Below are 24,868 nucleotides of genomic sequence, written 5' to 3' on the forward strand. Positions count from 1 at the left end.
GAATCAATAATCACATATTAGGACATTAGGTCTGAAAATACATTTCGGTCTTGGGATTTTTTTTGACAACCAGATCTTATGTTATTGTTGTTTGGGACAAGATCAATACAGTAATTTTTTGTGTTTCTATCTGTCTTTTGAGATATTTTAGTATTTCAGCATGAATGATGATGCATTTTGCATCATACGATGCAGCATGATGACTCATATGATGCAAAATGCATCATCATTCATGCTGAAATACTAAAATATCTCAAAACACAGATTGAACACAAAAAATAACTCAGGACTGTGTTGATCGTGTCCCAAACAACAATAAAATAAGATCTGGTTGCCCTTTAACCCCTGTTGAACCCCTGTCCCTGGTTCCACAGGGCGAGGCCGGGGTCGAGGCAGAGGACGAGGAAGAGGAAGAGGAGCACAGAGCAGCTCTGCATGGGAGGAAGATGGAGAAGCAGCAGCAGGAGGAGAGGAGGAAGAGCTGGAGGTAGGACTGGGACATATGGAAACATACTATACAGTGATGGGTAGTAGCTAGCTACAAGTAGCTTAGCTACGTAGCTTAACTACATTTCTAAGTAGCGCAACGGAAACTAGCTACATTTCTCTGGGGATAGCTTGTAGTGTAGTTGAGCTATATTTAATCAAGAGTAACTAGTAATGTAGCTTACTATATTTTCCAAGTAGCTGGGCCATCACGGTCAGGATAAATAAATAGATTAATAGAACAATCATTACTATAGGGTGTGCCAAATGTAGTTCTAAGAGCGGCCATTTCTTGGGTAAACACAGCCTTACACAGGTGTTCTGATTAGACTATAGCATTAGTTCTATGCAATCAAACAATTGAAACACCTGTGTTTTGACCCAAGAAATGGCCGCTAAGGACGTAATGACGTAGCCGCTGGCACACACTATAGTGTCCCCAATAGTGAGGGGTATACATTTAATTTAAAGCCAGACAGAAGGTTTCCAGTTTCAGTCTGTTTTATAATAAACATTTTGTTTTGCAAGCATTTTTTGCCTGCATGCCCATTTTGATTGGTGGAAAAAAGAAGAAAGAAAAAGTAGTGTTGAAGTAGCTAGCTATTTCTGTCCTGTAGCTTGTAGTGTAACTTGCTACATTTCTCTGGGGATAGCTTGTAGTGTAGTTGAGCTATATTTAATCAAGAGCAACTAGTAGTGTAGCTTACTACATTTTCCAAGTAGCTGGGCCATCACTGCTATTATATCACCATATTTGTCCTCTGCTGAGGACAAATATCTGATAGCTCGATAACCCGATAAAACAGATTTATTGATTACCCGTATCAATAAGCTTTGGGCTTATCAAGCTTGTTATCCAGCATAGCGGCCCATGATGTCATGTTTAAACAATCAAGACAAGAGGCCATCAAGAAAATATTACAGTACTATTCATAATATAAAGACATTTAACACTTATTGCACACTAACGAATGATTGTTTTTACAATATTTAATGATATTTGTTACTTTTGTCAATTGTCATCTTCATAGATGGTGGTCAGCAACAAACTCAAAGTCGCAACAACTGGCCAATGAAAAAAGATTATTATCTTTTGTTCTGAATTTGTCGTCTCACATCTTTCCACAAAATATTAGAAAACTCTCAATAGTGGTCTGGATAAAAGCCTGGATCAATAAGGAGGATTGATAAGGTGCTCATTATCAATAAAGATTAACGAGCTCCATCCCTAGTTATTACAAGGTAACAAAAACTAAAAGAAAAAGTAGTAACAGACCATTTAGACCAGTGGTCCTCAATGTGGGGTCCAGGGACTCTCTGGGTTCCTTTTGGGAGGTCTAAATTGATCCTTACAAGTATGTAACTCTGACAGGATACAAATGAAACCAAATGGACCCGTAAGGGTCCATTTGGTTTCATTTGTACACTGCCAGAGTTAAGGGGAGACCTTGACATTGTAAAGTTTGAGAGCTACTGACTTAGACCAAAATGCACGTTTTAAATGAATTCTGCATTGAGTCTCTATCAAATTTTGATGTTGTTTTAGTCATAGTCTTTTCAATAAAATGGAATTTAGTTTTTGTCATAATTTAGTCACCTGAAAAGTTTTAGTTTTAGTCAATTTTAGTCAACTTAATTACATAAGATTTTAGGTGACTAAATCTACCGTTGATTTAGTCGACTGAAATGTATTTTGGCAGGCCTTGATGGCATCGTAATGACTGATTTTACACTTGGTTGAGTGCTGAAAATAGCAGATCTACAAGCTCACAACGCGTCGCAGTGCGATACGTTGTGAGCTTGTAGATCTGCTATTTTCAGCACACAACACCTGAGAGAAACCAAAGCGGTACACATTATCTCTAAAGTCATGTCATCAAAATGCATCTGTCCCATCTAGCGCCACCATTAGGCCGATTTTAGCAAAACACATTTCTGGACACTGCTCCTACAGATTTTGCCCTAAAATCACACAAAGCGGTACACAGTATCTCTAAAGTCATGTCATCAACATGGATCTGTCCCATTTCCCATATTCTCTCCTGATTGTCTACCATTGCCTTCTAAAGTTTGTGTATGCGACCTGGCGGTCGCTTATCTCCCGATTAGGGAGTCTTACTGGTTATAAGGCTCTTCCTCATTGTATCACGATATGTACGATATCTCTGAAAAGGCGTATCGTCTCAACATTGTATCGTCTCAACAACAATATTTATCACCCCCCCCTCTAGTTGGAGGAAGGAGGAGGAGGAGGAGAGGAGGGAAACCCGGAAGGAGAAGGAGCGGCGGAGCGGAGCAGCAAGAGGCGGCGGCAGGACGCGGAAGACCCGGACTGGATCGACGAGGAGGCGACGACGACGGAAGGGAAGGGGAAGGAGGGGAGGAGAGGGAGGGGAGGGCGGGGGAGAGGTGGGAGAGGGGGGAGAGGAGGGAGAGGAGGGTCCGGCAGCAAGAGGGGACGTTCTGACGGAGGAGAGGAAGGAGAGGAGGAAGAAGGTAGGCCCGGTCAACAGTTATTACATGATTAGTCTCGCATAGACAGACAACTATGCCACAATCTCTGAATGCCATATAGAGCAGGGGCTTTCTAACTTTTTTGACTCGGGTCACCCCTGTAAATACATCTTCATCCACCCCTGAATTACACTGTTAATGTTTAGAATCTTACATCCTATTGGAGAAATATCCGTTTCCATCAGAACTGACTGAAAATAACGTTTAACCACTTGAATGCCTATTCTGGGGGGAAGGTTCCCCAAAAATAGCCAATCTACAAGCTCACAACGCGTCACAAAGTGACGCGTTGTGAGCTCGTAGATCGGCTATTTTTGGTGAAGAGTGTTGTCGTATAGATAGAAAAATAACTCATCAAGTGCAAATCAGTGCAAATCAGGTCTGTTTTACTAAGCATAGTGAAGTGATATTGATGCAGTGATATTGATGAATTCCAAATATAATCAAATTATCTCGCGGCACGCCTGGGCTGGCATTACGGCACCCCAGGGTGCCCCGTCACCCACTTTGAAAACCCCTGTTATAGAGCCTGGAACTACAGCTCCTGAACGGCGATTATCAGAAGCTGACATTTCCGTTCACAAAACTCTATTTTAAAATATAATTTCTTATAAGCAGCAAGCTATGTATGCTCAGATGATTTTTATTTGTCAGGTTAGGGCTGTCACAATTATTACATAATCGTCTATTCGCAATTATTTGAGGTAATCACAATTATTTTGCTTAATCGTCATAATCGGTTCCATGTTGAAAAATCTTCATATATTTTCAAACATTTTCAAAAACAGTGGAAATAGCCGATCTACAAGCTCATTGTGAGCTTGTAGATCGGCTATTTCCACTATCAATGTTATTTTTTTAAGTATAAAGTTGTCAAATATGTCAGTCATTTAGGTTATGTGTCATATCTACCATTTGCAACTTCAAAGCCTACAAGACAAACAGAAATGTAATTGTCAACGACAAAAACGTAAAGAAAAAAAAAAGAACGCCCCAACACAACTATGGTTTAGTGATGAGTCATTACTTTTCACAGTTTCGTGGGAGCCGCCTTGACCCCAAGGACTGTTTTTTGTGCAAAACAAATGCTTGCAATGGATTCAGAATCATTAAAAAAACATAGTTTGTCCCCTCTCATGCTACTTAAAGCATATTTATTTTGGTGTGTTTTAACCTGTATAGTTAATTTAATGGGACTCCAACTTTAATCAGCTGTGACGGATTCTTTTGGGGAAATTGAATTTCAGTCTTTGTGAGATGTGTTACTAGACACCTTTACAAACACATTGGTGAAGAAATGTTTTGGTAAGGAATTTATTCCAGGACTTTTTAAGATATTCCTTGATTACAAGCAAAATTTCCATGTGGACAATAAAGTTTACCTTGACCTTGACAGTTGTTTTGAAAAGCGTTCTATAAATACTAAGGCTGGGACTTTAAAGTGATCCCTGACTAATACGACAAATCTTAAAACATTATAATTGTCCTCTATAACTACAATGTAAAATTAAAAACACCTTAAATATTTTATTTCTTCTAGAAATAGCTAATCTTTCACTCAGTAGGGGAAATGCCTGTCGCAAGTTGATGATGTCATAAATGTCGTGTCATTTTTATGGCATGCATGTGCAAAAAACAAAACACAAACACATTTGAAATATTGATTTGATGCTCATATTAACCATAGGAAGTATTAAGTTTGTTTTTATTTTCACATGCATGCCATTAATTCCATAGGGATAGATCACACTTGACATTTATGACATCATCAACTTGCGACAGGCATTTCCCCTATTGAGTGAAAGATTAGCTATTTCTAGAAGAAATAACATAATTGAGGTGTTTTTAATTTTACATTGTAGTTAGTTATAGAGGACAATTATAATGTATTAAGGCATATTTGTCGTATTAGTAAGGGATCACTTTAACTGATTAACTGTGATTAATTAATTACAGAAAATGTACGCGATTAAAACAATTAACGCATTTTAATGGCACTTAGTTTTTGCACCACAGAACCTTCAGTTTGGGGCATACCGATCATAGCGATGCACCAACCAAGAAGAGACAACAAACGCAAAGGGAGAAGTAGCCGATCAGAGCGCTTTGCTTGGCCCAGTGGATGCGAAATTTAGATTTAAAAAACTCACTCGTTGATTCACTCTTACAACAAAATGTGTTTTACTTAAAAAAAAAAAATGCTTCTCAGGTCAAATATCGATGTGCGATTAAAATGCGATTAATTGCGATTAATTAATCACAGAGCCTGTAATTAATTGGATTACAATTTTTAATCGCATCCCAGCCTTAATAAATATTAATTAACCCATTTAGGGCCTAGAATTATTGAATGCTTTAACCAGTGAAAAATAGCAGATATACAAGCTCACAGCTGCGAGCTTGTAGATCTGCTATTTTTGAAAAAGTCGTGAAAATGTGTGCAAATCTTTTAATATAATGTGTTTTTTAAGCGAACATTTGTACTCACATTTTGCTTCTGGGGGGTCCCTGGAACTAAATATTTTGAGATGGGGGTCCGTGGTCAAATACATATCATTTTGGGGGTCCTTCACATGAAAAGGTTTGAGAACCACTGACATAAATACACTTACCTGACCTGACCTCTCAGCCCTAGAAGGAGTGACGGAGGAGGGAGCAGCAGGAGGAGATGAAGGAGACGTCCAGGCTGAGGAAGACGAGGAGTGGGAGGAGGAAGAGGCGGGGGGGGAGGAGGAGGAGTGGAGCGCCATGGACCTGGGCGTGGACCCTGATTGGACGGAGGAGGGCGAGGGGGGCGGCGACGAGGAGGAGGGGGAGGAGCTAGAGGGCCAGGAGGAGGGGGAGCGAGACGAGAAGGGCAAGGTGAAGAAGGTACGGAGATAATAGATATGGTCGTCGTTGTCGGGTGGAAACCTCGTACGTCCAATGTTATCGTCCTTATTTATATAGTGAGTTTACCCGCATATTTCCGCCGCAGACAGTACAAAGGCAGGGAGGGCCCTTAGCCAATGAGGTGCAATTGGTGGAAACAAATGTGGGAGTGGTGTTAGCTGGAGTATTGGTTGAGCTTCACATGACAGAAGCTGCAGAATATAGTCACGTTGGCAAACATAAGAAATGAAGAACAATTTATTTGATTAAGAGTTTTTATTTTAGTTATTGTTGTGGGCTCGCCTGAAAGGCGAGAACACTGTTATCTTCATTATTTATATAATATAGTGAGTTCCGTCGCAGACAGTACAAAAGCTTCACATGACAGTTAGCACACTGCAGAATATAGTCACGAGCGAGCCCACACTGTTTCATAGGAACAGTATTTCTAGTTTTGTATTTATCATTTTAGAAATGAACTGAACTAGCGAAAACAGCCGATCTACAAGCACACAACGCCTCGCACCGCAAGGCGTTGTGTGTAGAGCGGCTGTTTTCACTACTTCTGTGCGACGGCCTTGTACGATGAAGCAGGGCTTTGCTTAGGAAACTAGACCAGGTCAACCTGGTTGTGCCAGACCCCCTGTCTGTCATCATCATTTATGACATCATGCCTTTTGTAGGCATGTCATCATCATGTCATCATCATATATACCCTTTATATAGAAAAGGGACAGACCGACATTTGCTTATGTAGGCCTACCCATTTCATGGGTCTGGCAAAAACATACAAATTTGAAAGTTGGAGATACGAGGTTTCTGCCCGACAGTGACGATATAATAGAAATAATATACTGTTTATTATCCTCTTTGGGTTTATGTTTCTACTGCCCATTTAGATCTGTGTCGCTTTAGATTTGAATGACTTAAGCCTCTATCATAGACAGTTTGAATGACTTAAGCCTCTATCATAGACAGTCCGAGGTGAAGAGCTATCACCTCACCGCGGTGTCGTTTTGTAGTTATCACCTAAAAATGTATATTCTACCACTTTTTGTGGTCACATGTTCAGATACTGGATTGTGATTGGCTTAAAACAGTGGTAAATCAGTCAACAACCTTGAGGTGGCTCATGGACCCCGCCCACTGTTGTGTTGCAGTTGATTGTAACTAAATAACCTTGCAAGTTACAACTGTGTTTTCTTTCATTTATATGGTAGAAGTGGTAGAAAAGCCATTTACCATGAGAGGGAGTGGACAACGACGATATTAGGGGTGGGCAATATAATCGATATGGCAATACATCCAGGCCCGGATTTATATGACATGAGGCCCCTGGGCAAGGGGAAATAAAGAGGCCCTTGTGCGCGCGCAAAAAATCCACCTCCGGTCCACCTGACCACACCGTGACCTCACCTCCGGACCGGCCCGTGCATAATGTGACTGTGTGCAGAGGCGTAATTTGACCAATATCTAGGGTGTTGCAAGGAATTACGTGTGTCCACTTGCCCATAGGGCGGGTGCGAATTTTTTTGGGTTTTACCAGTTTTTGGGTGCTTTTTATTTCAATTTCGGGTGTTTATTCCCCACACAACAGTCTAAGAAGCAGCTGCAGATAGCTGTTACGATTTATTTAGCATGCAGCGAAACACACACACACGTGGATACAGAATTGGAGTTTGCGTGCATGTGTGTAGCCTATGTGTGTGGAAAGTACCGGATACATAGAGTGGGCGGGCTTTAGACTGCACTAAGCTTTCAGAGCAGCTACATGCACTGCGGCCAGCAGAGCAGAAGCTCTCAATAATACAACAAAATGTACTGTAACTAAACACAAATATCTCTTTATTTGGATTGCAATATTTAAAAATGTCATCATTAAATTAACTCATTCAGGGTCTTTTCAAAATGGCTTCCAAGTTCCACACCGCCTCCCTCTCCATAGACTTCCATGTAATTCATAGTGCACGGATCATGCACGCCCATGCCTAGATCATGCACCACGTGTGTGCACACTGTTCACAGCTTTCAAACAAAAAAATCCGAATGGAAATCCGTTCAGGCATTCATGAGCTAGCAGCCATTATGTTTTCTTGAAATGTAAACAAACATGACTGCCATGTTTGAAAGATGGGGTTGGAATGGGGGTTAAACATGGAATTTCACGATTGCGATCATGCCTACTACATTTTTGGGGGTCCAAAAAAATAATTTTTGTTTTGGAAAAAAAATTTTTTTTTTTTTTTTTTTTTTTTGAGGCCCCCCTCCCCTGAGGCCCCCGGGCGCGTGCCCACCCTGGCCCAATGGTAAGTCCGGCCCTGAATACATCGCAATAGCTTATTTGCCAATACTGTATCGATACTTCAGGCTGTAGTATTGCCATACTTTGAGGAAAATAAAATATGTTCCCATGCATAGGAACCAATGGTAGAAGTCTGGTCCTGACACTCCGCTGCCTCTAGATGTCGCTGTACTATAGTAGCTACTTCCCCTTCCCACGGTTCAGTGAGTGAGGTGTCTTGAGAAAATGGCTGCGAGCGACGAAAACAACCACATTAGAGCAGCGCCTTCAGCTTTTAAAGCTTATATATCGCAATAGTATTGCAATAGTATCGCATCGCAAAGATTCGCAATATATCGTGTTACTATTGCATCGTGACACACGTATCGTGATACGTATTGCATTGCGAGATTCTTGCCAATATCCACCCCTAGACGATATGCTATAAATATAAGGTGCTGGGAGTGAAAATTACAATGTAGGGGTGCCTCGGATTTAAAAAAAAATATATATTTATGGGGTGCCCTGAGACAAAAAGGTTTGGGAACCCCTGCAGTAGAAGATCCCTGTGTTAGACAGAGATGCGACGCGATACAAAGAACTACTCTATGGACATTCCAGTGAAAAAACAAATGGACAGGAAGCTGACGGGAGGTTGCTATGAAACAAAAACATGTGTGTTTAAAGGAGTAGTCCACCCCCAAAATGACTTTTTTTCTATTGATTACTCACGCCATGGAGAGTAGAGTTCAATAATATTTTTTGGTTTTTGTTGCATTCCTAAGACAAAAATTTGATTTGAGTAAATTTACCCCCATTGATGCCGGATGGTGACCCGTTTTGAAACGGGTCACCATCCGAAATGAATGGGGGTAAATTTATTGTTATCACATTTTAGTCTTAGGAATGTGACAAAAAACTAAAAATATTATTGAACTCTACTCTCCATGGCATGAGTAATCAATAGAAAAAAGGTCATTTTGGGGGTGAACTACTCCTTTAAGACCATTGTCTGATAACGTTGCTGTTCAGGAGCTGTCATGTGATAACGTGTGATAACGTTGCTCTAACTGTTCAGGTGTTGTCATGTGAGGTGTGATAACGTTGCTCTAACTGTTCAGGTGTTGTCATGTGAGGTGTGATAACGTTGGTCTAACTGTTCAGGTGTTGTCATGTGAGGTGTGATAACGTTGCTCTAACTGTTCAGGTGTTGTCATGTGAGGTGTGATAACGTTGCTCTAACTGTTCAGGTGTTGTCATGTGAGGTGTGATAACGTTGCTCTAACTGTTCAGGTGTTGTCATGTGATAACGTGTGATAACGTTGCTCTAACTGTTCAGGTGTTGTCATGTGAGGTGTGATAACGTTGCTCTAACTGTTCAGGTGCTGTCATGTGAGGTGTGATAACGTTGCTCTAACTGTTCAGGTGCTGTCATGTGAGGTGTGATAACGTTGCTCTAACTGTTCAGGTGTTGTCATGTGAGGTGTGATAACGTTGCTCTAACTGTTCAGGTGTTGTCATGTGAGGTGTGATAACGTTGCTCTAACTGTTCAGGTGTTGTCATGTGAGGTGTGATAACGTTGCTCTAACTGTTCAGGTGCTGTCATGTGAGGTGTGATAACGTTGCTCTAACTGTTCAGGTGTTGTCATGTGAGGTGTGATAACGTTGCTCTAACTGTTCAGGTGTTGTCATGTGAGGTGTGATAACGTTGCTCTAACTGTTCAGGTGTTGTCATGTGAGGTGTGATAACGTTGCTCTAACTGTTCAGGTGCTGTCATGTGAGGTGTGATAACGTTGCTCTAACTGTTCAGGTGTTGTCATGTGAGGTGTGATAACGTTGCTCTAACTGTTCAGGTGTTGTCATGTGAGGTGTGATAACGTTGCTCTAACTGTTCAGGTGTTGTCATGTGAGGTGTGATAACGTTGCTCTAACCATCAGGTGCTGTCATGTGAGGTGTGATAACGTTGCTCTAACTGTTCAGGTGCTGTCATGTGAGGTGTGATAACGTTGCTCTAACTGTTCAGGTGTTGTCATGTGAGGTGTGATAACGTTGCTCTAACTGTTCAGGTGTTGTCATGTGAGGTGTGATAACGTTGCTCTAACTGTTCAGGTGTTGTCATGTGAGGTGTGATAACGTTGCTCTAACTGTTCAGGTGTTGTCATGTGAGGTGTGATAACGTTGCTCTAACTGTTCAGGTGTTGTCATGTGAGGTGTGATAACGTTGCTCTAACCATCAGGTGCTGCCCTGTGAGGTCTGCAGCCGGGTCTTCACAGAGACCTGCAGCCTGCGCAGACACATGAAGATCCACAGTGGTATGAAGCCCTTCAAGTGCATCTTCTGCTCTAAGACCTTCAGGCAAGGAACCCAGCTGAAGACTCACCTGCGCATACACACAGGTAATACAAAGGGTGCGTTCGGAAATGCGCACTCAACGCACTGGGGTGCCATGTTGTCGTTCGTTTATTCAGTGCACTTGGTGCGTTGTCGTTCGGAAATCCAGTGCGCGGCGCACTGGTGTGCTGAGTGCACGCACTGACCGACCCTACTCAGAAGATGGGGTTTGTCGTTGTGGTGGGGTGGTGCGGTGTTCTGATTGGTTGGTTTTCATGGCCGTGTCTCGAATGCTTCTCAGCTGTGAACAATGGAGGAAATGACCGCGAAATACAGCACTTGCAGCTTAATTGGTCGTTTGGGCTTGATAGTTTCACACACATCAACATGTAAATTAACAGCAGGTATGCCAATGCTATGAATTACATCTCCTTTCAATAGCAACATTACGTTAGCATACTTAGCAACTGCTGCTTTTCAGAAAGTTTTCCTTCAGAGTTCAGAGTGAAAAAGCTCACAGCTGCCTCTTAACTTTTTCCCTGCCAGATGTTGTTATTTATTATTGGGTTTTGTGCCAGCAAAAGCACCTTACCTTTGCGATGATATAGACAAAGATGTATTCATTTTTTTTTGAATTTTCTCTTAAAGAGGTGTACCGTGGCTCTACCAGCAGTAGGGGGCAGCCTCATGCAAGAATTAATGTGAAAATGGTTTTAGATAGGCTCTCGCTTGTCAAGGCTGCTCAAGGCTGTGCAGTCGCTACAGAGCAATAGATCCAGAGTACACATGGTGTGTTTTGTTACTCCATTGATGCTAACGTCCAGTGGGATTTTGAGAGTACTTTTACGGGAGCTGTTTCAACGGTACACACCCGCGCGACCCCTCATCAGGTTACAGACATCAAACCAAGGTACAAAAGAACGAGCCAAAGAACGTACAATTGGCGTTCCGCCGCCGTCAAAAATGGGGCGAACAGGAACGTTCAAAGCGTTGATAGAGTTAACTGGTCGTTGGTAAATAAGCCACACTGAACGCACTCTCCAACGTCACACCCACTGCACTCACTACACTGAGCACACACCCGGTGCGGGTTTCAGAACGCACCCATAGACACACCTGCGCATACACACAGGTAATAATACACACCTGCGCATACACACAGGTAATAATACACACCTGCGCATACACACAGGTAATAATACACACCTGCGCATACACACAGGTAATAATACACACCTGCGCATACACACAGGTAATAATACACACCTGCGCATACACACAGGTAATAATACACACCTGCGCATACACACAGGTAATAATACACACCTCCACATACACACAGGTAATAATACACACCTGCGCATACACACAGGTAATAATACACACCTCCACATACACACAGGTAATAATACACACCTGCGCATACACACAGGTAATAATACACACCTGCGCATACACACAGGTAATAATACACACCTGCGCATACACACAGGTAATAATACACACCTGCGCATACACACAGGTAATAATACACACCTGCGCATACACACAGGTAATAATACACACCTCCACATACACACAGGTAATACATACACACCTCCACATACACACAGGTAATAATACACACCTCCACATACACACAGGTAATAATACACACCTCCACATACACACAGGTAATACATACACACCTCCACATACACACAGGTAATAATACACACCTCCACATACACACAGGTAATACATACACACCTCCACATACACACAGGTAATAATACACACCTCCACATACACACAGGTAATAATACACACCTCCACATACACACAGGTAATACATACACACCTCCACATACACACAGGTAATAATACACACCTCCACATACACACAGGTAATAATACACACCTCCACATACACACAGGTAATAATACACACCTCCACATACACACAGGTAATAATACACACCTCCACATACACACAGGTAATAATACACACCTGCGCATACACACAGGTAATAATACACACCTGCGCATACACACAGGTAATAATACACACCTGCGCATACACACAGGTAATAATACACACCTGCGCATACACACAGGTAATAATACACACCTCCACATACACACAGGTAATAATACACACCTCCACATACACACAGGTAATAATACACACCTCCACATACACACAGGTAATAATACACACCTCCACATACACACAGGTAATAATACACACCTCCACATACACACAGGTAATAATACACACCTCCACATACACACAGGTAATGTGTGGAACCGAGTGACATTAAATGTAATACCTACAATTCCAAGTGCTTGTCAGGGTGGGAGTACCCAGTTCAAATATGTTTATTTTGGGGGTCACGGCCTAAAAAGGTTTGAGAACCCCTGGTATAGAGCATTAACACATTCATCCACCAGGGGCATTGACAACTCATTCTTATTGACTTCCTATCTAGACAAGCTTTATAAACTATATATATATATATTTTTTTTTTAAGAGAAAAAAGAAGCGAATATTCGACTTCGGTGAACAACGTCGAATAGTGACTTTGATATTCGAATATTCAAATATTTGGTGAATGCCCTAACCCTCTATGATGTCTGAATTCTTTCTCCCCCCCCCCGTTGCAGGAGAGAAGCCCTTTGCTTGTACGGAGTCGGAGTGTGACAAGTGTTTTGCTCAGAAGTGTCAGCTGGTGGCTCATCGTAGGATGTACCACGGAGACGAGAAGCCCTTCACCTGCCAACGCTGTGGCCTCAAGTTCGCCACCTCCTCCAACTTCAAGATACACATCAGGTGTGTGTGTGTGTGTGTGTGTGTGTGTGTGTGTGTGTGTGTGTGTGTGTGTGTGTGTGTGTGCGTGCGCGTGCGCGTGCGCGCGCGTGTGCGCGCGTGTGTGTGTGTGTGTGTGTGTGTGTGTGTGTGTGTGCGTGTGTGTGTGTGTGTGTCAGTGTTGATTTCGTCGACTAAAACTATGACGAAAACTATTTGTCGACTGTGTTTTTTTCACTGACTGAAAGTAATAAAAACAAAATAAAAATTAAGCTGTGATGAATAAAACTAAAACTATTGAATAAATAAAACTAATATAAATATATTGACAATTTCGTCAACAAAATGAAAACTAGACTAAAACGTTAGGGAGGGACTGGTGGAGAAGAGAGTCATTTTATGTTTGGTTGCTCTCAGGTGTTGCGTGCTGAAAATAGCCGATCTACAAGCTCTCAACACTGTGAGCTTGTAGATCTGCAATTTTTGCACACAACCATCAGTCATTACGATGCCATCAAGGCCTGCCAAAATGTAAAAAGTGCCCTCTCCAGACCATGAATGCAGTTTTTGGTGAGAGAAATGTAAATGCCCCCTCTTTCCATGCCATACCTGAAGGCAGCATTCAAGAGAATTGTCTTGTCCAAACTCTCCTGAACTTGAACGCAGCATCTTATGTTGAAAGAATTGCCCTCTCTGTGTAGAAATCCATGCCGTTACGCCACATCTCCAGTATTGACTTGATTATGCTTAGTTCAGTGTGGTGTCAAACACCGGAAATAGCCGACCTCCAAGCTCACAACGCGTCGCAGCGTGTGGTCTGAAGACTCGCCTCTTCAGACTCCACACCTTAGCCCATAGCACTTACCATAGCACTCGCCTACCTTCAATGACCGTACATGAAAGATAGAAAGCATTCTTAGGTTTTATATAAGGTTTCTTTCTGATAAGAAGCTCGGTCTACCTTGTTATTTTTGTCTAGATTGATAAATTGATTTCAATTGATGTATTGTTTATTTATTGCAAATTGCTCTGGATTAAGGACAACTGTGTTTTTTTACAACAAGTTCATATTTTAGATTGTAATCAGAGAAAAGAAAAGATGAGTGTTAAAATGTTTTCATTCACTGCTTTCTATTGTTTAAGCGATTTTAGTATTTTGATTTCAGTGCCTAAACTGTACGTGAGGCTAAAGCCCCTTTTCCACTGCAGCTTTAGCACCACACCACACCACACCACACCACACCACACCACACCACATCAAATATCTACATTTTCCATTACACAAACGTACCCCTATCGGTAAGAAACAAATTGACCCTTTTAACTGTGTGTGTGTGTGTGTGTGTGTGTGTGTGTGTGTGTGTGCGTGTGTGTGCTGTGTGTGTGTGCGCTCCCTACAGACTGCACAGTGGAGAGAAGCCCTATGTGTGTGACGTGTGTGGCCAGGCGTTCGCCCAGTCCAGTACCCTGACCTACCACAAGAGGCGCCACACCGGAGAGAAACCATACCAGTGTGACACCTGTGGGATGAACTTCTCTGTGTCCTCCTCACTCATCACACATGCACGCAAACACACTGGTACACACACACACACACACACACACACACACGCACGCACGCACGCACGCACGCACGCACACACACAGTTGAGAGAGGAGCTCAGCACTACGGATGGGACGATATGAACATTTCATATCACGATTGTTTTGACAAAAGAAATCGCGATTTACGATATTATCGCGATAATCAAAATCCAATATCCCAGGGCGGAATATTTGCCAAACAAAATAGCAGATCTACAAGCTCACATCATGTCGCAACGCCACGCATTGTGAGCTTGTGGATCGGCTATTTTTTTTGGCAAAGACATTTGATAGAGTGAATAAAATACTGCATCAAGTATGTTTATTATAAGTACCTTTTACCAATTCTAGAGGGTTTAAATGGTACCAGATATGCAGCGCTGCAAATAAAAGGTGAATTGATCCCAGTGCATGACGGAGGACGATATGACGATACATTAAATCTCCACGATGCGATTATCGTGAGTGTTTTTTATCAGGATAAACGATAATGTCGCTTATGGTCCCGTCCCTACTCATCACTCATCAAACACAGAGCACAGATGGACGGCTGGGGGCGACTGCATTGGTAGTGGCCAGAGCCTTCTACCTACGGAGAGTTGCGTTACTCCCGTTCACTTCATGGGGCCAGGTCTTCTACGCACACATCTATTGGCGTATAGTGACAAACGGCCAAACGGAAGTTTACAGAATGCATTGAAGTCTATGAGGTGTAAAGTGACAATGAACCATGTGACCAGCGCTGTTTCTGACCCCGCAGTGGCAGGACTCTTTGATTAGAAGACTCTGGTAGTGGCGAGGCAACGCGTTTGGATTTACGTTCCCATGACTGATTTCACTCATTTGGACTCCATAGAAGTTAGATTTTTAGAATAGACTATGCTATTATCTTCACTGAGATATCTTAAGTGTGTTGATCAATGGTAACAAAGTGTGCAGCAAACTCCCCATTGCAGTTAGAACGAGAGTTATGCATATAACTATGGTTCTATGAATACCGGATAACCGCCAGAGGGCGGTGTATGAACACCGTGGATATACATCACGCGCATGCGCTGAGGTCGAATTCTAATAACAACATAGTCACTCGTGACCCCGTGTGCACGTACACTGCCTACATAGGCATGACACGCACAAGGAACATCCTCCTGAAAATCTTTTCGTCGGGATTCCGAGTGACAGACACCTCTGGCGGTTATCCGGTATTCATAGAACCATAGTTATATGCATAACTCTCGTTCTATTTCATACCTTCTAACCGCCAGAGGGCGGTGTATGAACACCGTGGATAACGCATATCAACATGGTCACGAGGAATCTGCGCTTACCGAGGTCGGTTTGCAGATTGACTAGACAACACCACAGCAGTCCACTCAAGATGAGGGACGGACCGGGTGACTACGGGCAACCGCCCATGACAGATTTAAGCCCAACAGGCTGCCGAACCTAAGACCCTCTCCTGGTCTGCCTTAACACCCGCCTCACAGAGGGAGAGGCCTTGGCCATACCCAGGCCAAACTGTCCTAAAGGCAACCTAAAGGTCCCCTGAAGCAGTAGCTTGCCCTAACTCAACCAACAGAGTATGCAGCAAGTAATGGCACCTTGTGCCAACCCGCTTTGCTCCGCAACAGAGCCTGAGCAACCTAACAAATCGATAGGTTAAGTAACGTGAAGGGCAGAAAGCCCTTGCGAACGTAAGGAGGGGTCTGCCAAATGGTAAACCCAGACCCACTGGGATGCTGCCCTAAGGGTCTCTGACAATAGGCGGGGCATCAAGCCCACCTACTCACTTTGCAGATGCAGCAGTGAGGATGAGAGTATTAGCAGATAACTTCGTCTAGGTACTTATGATACAGCTTAACAATAGCGGAGGAGCGGACACCGCTCTCAAATGCTATACCATGAGGCAGCACCTGCAATGCCGTATCCACTGACACACCAGCTTAATAGCGGAGGAGCGGCCAAATGCCAAACCTACGGGGCCAAATACGGAGAGTGTCCCAATGGTAGAGGCTTATCACTCTCTACAACATCAACCGCAGATATCTCAAGCAGTATTAAGCACAGAGCAATGCTCTAACTTGCATAGTGGCCCTTGTCTTAACTATAGCCCAGTGTACACTCCTGGCATGGAATTCCCTGGCATAGGATGTACACAAGCGTAGTTATTTCCCACAGTAGGCTTGAATGGCAGTAATCCCTTAAGCAGTTGATGATGACCTGAGTGAGGATGCTCAACGCACCCGCAGCCCAATTGTGACCGGAGATCCTGTCTCTATGAAGAAGCCACGTCGCTTCATGAGGCATCAGTAGCCTCCCAACTTAAACTTATTCAGTTTAACGCTAGTGCTCACCAAGGTGAACCTCCTGTGGCTAAGGTATGTAGGTGCCTTAGCTTATCTGCCATATGATAGTACACAGACTGACAGACAGTATCACTTCAGGTTCGTCAAGGCCGCTCTACTTGAAGGTAGGTTACCCTGCAGTATTGCAGCTGCACTGAAACAGACAGGCAGACACATGCAGCCAGTTGTTGGAGCAGTTGGCTCTATTCAGAAACCATGACGAGAGTACCAGCAGCTAGCTTTGCCTAGGTACTTACGATACCACTCAACAATAGCGGAGGAGCGAAGACCGCTCTCAAATGCTATGCCAGGAAGCAGCGTGCAGAATGCTGTTACTGTATCCACTCACGATACAGCTTAACAATAGCGTAGGAGCGAACACCGCTCTCAAATGCTATACCAGGAAGCAGCATGTAGAATGCTGTTACTGTATCCACTCACGATACAGCTTAATAGCGTAGGAGCGACCACCGCTCTCAAATGCTATACCAGGAAGCAGCATGTAGAATGCTGTTACTGTATCCACTCACGATACAGCTTAACAATAGCGTAGGAGCGAACACCGCTCTCAAATGCTATACCAGGAAGCAGCGTGTAGAATGCTGTTACTGTATCCACCCATGATACAGCTTAACGATAGCGTAGGAGCGAACACCACTCTCAAATGCTATACCAGGAAGCAGCCTGTAGAATGCTGTTACTGTATCCACTCATGATACAGCTTAACAATAGCGTAGGAGCGAACACCACTCTCAAATGCTATACCAGGAAGCAGCATGTAGAATGCTGTTACTGTATCCACTCACGATACAGCTTAATAGCGTAGGAGCGAACACCACTCTCAAATGCTATACCAGGAAGCAGCATGTAGAATGCTGTTACTGTATCCACTCACGATACAGCTAACAATAGCGTAGGAGCGAACACCGCTCTCAAATGCTATACCAGGAAGCAGCATGTAGAACGCTGTTACTGTATCCACTCACGATACAGCTCAACAATAGCGGAGGAGCGGACACCGCTCTCAAATGCTATACCCGGAATCCGCATGTTACCAAAGCAGAGGCTTCACGCTGGTCCAGCACCATGACGACACTGGTTGTCATGTTGTGGTGCATCTTAGGCCCAAGACATAGACCCAGAGGTCTATGGATTACACGTATAGGGGTGAAATGAAGACAGCCCCAGAGAGACCAGAGACTGTTGTCAGTTTTAAGAGCAGTGAGCTCATTCACCGGCACTCAGAGAGCTATCAGGGGCTCAGACAGGGACACACCTGGACCGAAAGCTGGCCATGACTAGCATTAGACCTGGGACAACTCAGGCATCTGGCTCCCCAGGCAAGCCAGGGCCACCATAATAAGAGTCACACTCGCCACAACAACCCAAGTAGACGATGCGCAAATCATTATTTACACATTAGTAAAAAATATCCTGGATGCAAACACCCAGAGCCACATAACACTCATAGGTGCCAAGTCGGCGTATCAATACCTGCAGACCAGAGGGCCAGGATAAGGTAACTAAGGGATCGTCCAATACATCCCATTCCAGCTGATGTGGCACGCCTCTAGTTAGCAGACCAGTAACTCTACCCCAGGGGTACGGACAGTGCCACCTATCTCAGAGACTTCAACTAGTGACACCACCAGAGAAGCAGAGCTGACAACAACTGGCAACATGTCCCAGCCATACTGGGCTTTATAGCTCATGGCTGACAAGGCCCCCAGTGGGTGGGTTCGGGACTGGCCCCCATGCCGAAGCTCACAATGCACAGCCAGAACATGTACATCAGAGGAGCAGCCTCAACCTGGGATAGCGGTCAATTGTTGCCATAATCCATTGGCAAATGTAGTAGCGATGGGTAGGAGAGACACGCTTGTAACATAATGGCAGTTTGCAGTCATGCCCAGAATGGTATCATCTGGAAAGCAGCAGAGTGAACCACACTCTAGCTAAGACGCTCGCCAGCCGGCTACTCACAGTAACCTTGGCATCAGCATCAAGGCCCATATACACAGCGTTATACCCTCCAGCTGTGATGCCCCATGTACAGACCGCATTACATATGCCTGTATAGAGTGCAAAGCCTGCTAGTAAGTCAGTACTGAGCAGCGTTTACAATTTCACCTGTGTTTTGACACACAGCTAAGTTGGGCCATGTAGGCACAAACCCATCTGGTAGTGTACGCTGTCTTGAACATAACCCTGAGTGCAAGCAGCAATAGGTACACACTACACACAGTATGTCGTCCAATAACGACAGGCGACCCAGTGCCACATTTCTGGTGATATGCCTGCATTTAAGTGCACCACTCTTAGCAGACCATATTTGGAGAGAAGGGCTCATCCATTATCGACCAGTTTGACCCGTGGCTGCCTCATGAGGTGGAAAAAGCCTTCTGAGAGACACCAAACAGCACACAGCGCAACATTGCTGTGTGTTAAATGCAACTGCTATCAAACACTGGTCAAGCTCTGTGGCTGCCGTCCCGTTTGAGGCAGAAAAACGCCTTCTGGGAGACACCAAAGCAGCACACAATGCAACATCGTTGTGTGTTATATGCATTGTTGTGTTCTAAACGCAACCTGCTACCAAGCACTGGACAAGCTCTGCAGCGGCAAACTAAAGGCCTCTCCATACTATGACCGAAATGTTCGGTGAGTTGTGTTCTCCGACGTGCAAATTTCCGAACTCCCGTTCGGTCCAATGCCTTGTTGTCAAGGGAACCATATATTTAAGCCAATGCCGACAGGGAGCTAGAGCACCACTGAGTGAATAGCTTTAGCAAAACTATTAGGTTAACACCCACTTACTGTTAAGTAATGTACTATACAAAGCAAGTAAAAGATGGCATATCATGGCAAGGATGTCACGTACAGATGACAGACTACAGATGACAGACTACGGTAGGTACAACGATAATAACTGTGGAGCAAAGACCGCTCTCATCGTCTAACATGAGTCGCACGCACACATGCTATGCTGATTCTAAACCCAGTACTGATTAAGTATATATTACAGCATAGGACAAAGAACAGTATCCTGACAGTAGAGTTCACTGATACACGGTCAACTAAAAGGAAACGCAGGAAAGCCTTGCGGCTCACTTCCATTGAGACCTTCTCTTAACCCATACATAGAATGCCAGACTGATAGACCACTGTACTATGCAGTAGATGCTTACCAACATTACACTATCCAGCCATACAGTGTTTAATAATTGCAGCTATAGCGGGCGCTACAGCGAACAGCAGACAGTGCGATACTGTATTCAGTATTCAATTCACCACACAGCGGCCAACGTTAGCTTACGTAGCCAAACGATATAGGCCCCCAGCAAGCAGCACGTGCAATGCTGTATCCAACCACGATACAGCCAGTAATAGCGGCGGGGCATACACCGCACTCAAATGCAAGCAACCCGTGCAATGCTGTAGACAACGGCCAACATTAGTCTTTTGGAGCGAACACCGCTCTCTGCTAACGCTAGCCGCAGACCCACGCTGGTTCAGCCAACAGCAGTGTAGCGAAGACCGCTATCGTCGCTGCCTAATGGCAACCAAAACACTCACAAACACACTACTGCCATGCAGGGTTCAACTAATAGCTGTGTAGCGAAGACCGCTATCGTCGCTATAGTGAACGGCAGACCGTGCTATTCACGTGGGTCCCCAAACCAATATAAAGCGTACCATTCTACACTGGTTAGAAACCAGTCAATACTTACCAATGATCCACTCCCGCAGCCATGCCTGGCCCAACGATAGCGCTCAGCTGTGGGACGAAAACCATCCTCCATGCCAAGCTATCGCTAGCCGTAAACATTAGCACGCACCCGTGCGACGCTGCATGGTAACCATGGTTCCCAAACGAACCATGATATAAGCGGGGTGACTTCTAGGCTCTGCGCAGTCTCTAGGAGGGCGAATACCGCAGCTCCCACCCACGGTGAGCCAATATGATGGGCCACCATGAAGGTTTGCGAGACTCCAAGCACAGAGCTCCACATAGTCGACCTGCGCCTTGAGGCGAAAAGATGAAAGAGGGAGGATGTTCCTTGTGCGTGTCATGCCTATGTAGGCAGTGTACGTGCACACGGGGTCACGAGTGACTATGTTGTTATTAGAATTCGACCTCAGCGCATGCGCGTGATGTATATCCACGGTGTTCATACACCGCCCTCTGGCGGTTAGAAGGTATGAAATAGAACTGCTGTTTTCACCACTTCACATAACATAACCTTCACATAACGGAGGACATTCATTTATGAAAAAAGAACAAAACATTTGAAACATGGAGATGAGAGGTATCTGCCCAACTGTGATGATGACTTTTCATGTAACCCCGGACCAAACATGATTTGGTTTTAGTTTTTTCAATACCAGTAGCTGTAAGTGTAAAGGGGTCTTTACCCACTCTGTCTAGGCTAATTTTCCATCTAACTCCAGGGCTCCACTGGCTGCGTCTCGTTGCTCTGCGTCTTGACGGCGTCATTGACGCAGACACGTTGCCGTCCGACTGGCTCCACTGAACGTGAATGTGTTGATATTTCAATCAAAGATCATAGGATATTCGCTATCAACTGTAGTGTTATATATGCCTAATTATAATAATTTATGCTGTGTAAACTAAAGTGCCGGAAAAAAATAGCAGATCTACAAGCTCACAACATGTCGAGTGCATGAATTTGTCATCATGCTGTTTTGTGACTGTGTCTGAGCTTGTAGATTGGCTATTTTCGGTACACCAGTCCAGCGCAGCCACGATAATGTAGGCCTATAGCCTAAAATCAGACTCAGTCACTCACTGCTGGCCTGTTTTTAGGAGGAAGAATTGAGAAAGTTGTTGCCTGTTGTGAACTTGTGATTAGCCTATATCAAGTGGGAAGACCACTGTAATTACATAAAAAATATGCGAGGAATTTTGGGACATCTAGTCACCCTTGTGAATGACGTGAATGGATATCCAACAGCAGAAAGGCACGTTCGGTATATACATTTAATATGCAATGCAATTACATTTAATCATAATTTATACATGACTGGACGTTGTGGACGCCGTCCAAAAATTGAACCGGGGCGATTTTCGAGTTTGGACACCGTCACCGGAGCGTCCGACGTTGACGTTACCGTCGGCAGTGGAGCTCCCTTCATTGATTAAAACGGGAGCGTTCCCAGCGTTCCCAGCGTTGACGTTGACGCGACGCTCGACGCGCTCGGTGGAGCCGGGGGGTTATATTGATCCCAAAAGACTGTCCGTGTGGTAGGCACAAATGCTCCTGTTGTCCAGTTTCCCCAGCAGAACCCAGCAGCTCTCATAGCATAGAGTGGAGCCTATAAGCCTATCACGGTTATACTATTTGGTCAGAAGTGATTTTATTTTTCATGAATGTGTTACTAGTTGTCATTACACATACATCCATGCCTTGGTTGTCCCACACAAGCCACCACAATCTCATAAATAATGTTTTGGGGTGAGCATTCGGCACAAGTGCCAATCAAAGTGACTTTACTGGCCAATCACAGGGAATCTTTTCTAGGACTTGGCAAAACACATAAAAACATAACATCTGTTTAGCAGAGTGTGGTGGCTTGTGTGGGACAACGATGACATGGATGTGTTTGTGATGACAACTAGTCCCACATTCATGAAAAATAAAAACACTTGACCAAAACAAATAGTATAATAGTGATAGGCTTATAAGCTCCACTCTATGCTATGAGAGCTGCTGGGTTCTGCTGGGGAAACTGGACAACAGGAGCATTTGTGCCTAGCAGACCCCATGGACAGTAATTTTGGATCAATATAAGTAGGAAAATGAGCCTAGAAGTGATTTAGGGAGGAGTTGTCCTTTAAGTTCTTTATTGATACTGTATGAAACCATCATCCTATTTGACTGACAACCCAATACAGTTTCTATTCATGCATGAATTGCCACTAGAGGGGGATAAAGGTCCTCAGCCTGAGTCTGCTCCCAATGTCTCTGGTCGAATGAATGAACCCTAAAGGATGCGAGGGATTTACACTCCTTTAAGGCTTGCAGGAGGGTGTTCCACATGGAAGTGGTAGAGGAGGAGGACACATTTGAACCTTTTTTAGAGTCAAATCTGGGTTGAACGTGATCTGTGGAGCTGCCTCTGGTGTTGTAATTGTGGACATCCATTGATTGATTGATTGATTGATTGATTGAAGACTTTATTGTCAGTTTGCATAGGAAAAGGTACAGTTTCATGACGGTACAGTTCACTGGTACAAGGTCAACTAAAAGGAGATCCTAGAAAAGACTAAGCTTATTTCCATAGGAAACCATTGATTAAAGTATCTCATATAACATTGATAGAACACAGTACTATGATAGTACTATGATAGAACACAGTACTATGATAGTACTATGATAGAACACAGTACTATGATAGTACTATGATAGAACACAGTACTATGCAGTAGATATAGTAAAAAAAAAAAAAAGTGAATAAAAATAAAATAAACAGTGCAAAAAATATATACAGTAGGTAAATACAAAGAAGGGTCAGGGGAGGCTGGGATAGGTTTGTTATTGCCAGTTGCGAATGGCTGCCGCCTGTAAGTGGTTTTTCAGGGTGATTTTAAAGGATGCTAGGGAACCACACTCCTTTAGGGCCTTCTGTAGGGCGTTCCACATTTTGGTTGTATAGCCTTGACCTTTAGGAAGTAGTTTGACAGGTACATGGGTATCTTGGAGGTGTAGTGAATCTTGTACACCATGCCCATTGCAAGATGCTGTACTCTGTCAGCTACTGTGAGCCACCCCACACTTAATGAAGCAATAAACCACAAGAGGCCAGTGGTTAGCTGGTATTTTACACCGGCTGAGAGGCATGGGGACCCTAGGGACTCCAACCCTCTCAGCCTTTTGCCAAAAGCACAGGTGCAGTTAATTGGAGCACTGTGGAACACTGTGGAAATAAATAACTCACCTGGGTTTGATATGAACTGATTCAAGGTGTGGGTTATAGTCTCATATACCACAGCAATTAAGGGAAACCAGCCAATCAGAATCAAGGAATGGAACTAGCCGTTTTAGAATATAGTGATAAGCAGTGAGGTGGGCCCGAGATGGAAGGCCAAGCAGGATTCAGAATTCAGTAGCAGCAGAATATCTGAATGCATTTACTCTTCTGTTTCAGGAGAGACTCCGTACAAGTGTCCACACTGTGACCACAGTTTCGCCACCTCTTCTGAGCGGAAGAAACACGTGCGCAAGATCCATCCTGGTGAGTTTTACAGTTTTTTCCCATGTCGCGCTTTGAGCTTGTAGATCGGCTATTCCCACTAGCAATGTTTAATCTTTTAAGTATAACGTGGTTAAATAATGATGTGTTATTTGTCATGTCTGCCCTGTGCACCTTTTTGTTTACGAAGCCTAAAAGCTTTGGGGAAAAAAATAAAACATAATGTTCTACGACAGAATGTGCAATTAACAGTTCTACTGCCAGATTTATTATTTATTTATTGGGGCTGGTGCCAGCAAAAAGCAGCTTACCTTTGTGATGTTATAGAAAAAGATCTATTGATAGATTTCCAAACATCTTTTTTCTTTGGATCTATTATATTTGTACTTTAGCCAAGCTGGCGGCAGAGGGCAGCCTTATGCAAAGAATTAATGTGAGTTGGGCCGCTC

General features: G+C 43.8%; 1 protein-coding gene across 1 annotated transcript in view; it reads left to right on the forward strand.

The window, feature by feature from the left end:
* mynn (myoneurin) overlaps positions 1-24,868 on the forward strand; it is a 51,444-nt gene that overhangs the window by 13,861 nt on the left and 12,715 nt on the right. The window contains exons 8-14 of the mRNA XM_080752394.1: positions 375-487; positions 2,718-2,982; positions 5,630-5,871; positions 10,393-10,552; positions 13,134-13,299; positions 14,676-14,854; positions 24,375-24,461. Of these exons, the coding sequence (XP_080608520.1) occupies positions 375-487; positions 2,718-2,982; positions 5,630-5,871; positions 10,393-10,552; positions 13,134-13,299; positions 14,676-14,854; positions 24,375-24,461 (1,212 nt within the window). The remainder of the gene's footprint in view (positions 1-374; positions 488-2,717; positions 2,983-5,629; positions 5,872-10,392; positions 10,553-13,133; positions 13,300-14,675; positions 14,855-24,374; positions 24,462-24,868) is intronic.

Source organism: Nannobrachium achirus (assembly GCF_963921795.1).
Source record: "Nannobrachium achirus genome assembly, chromosome: 21".
NCBI classification, from domain to species: Eukaryota; Metazoa; Chordata; class Actinopteri; order Myctophiformes; family Myctophidae; genus Nannobrachium; species Nannobrachium achirus.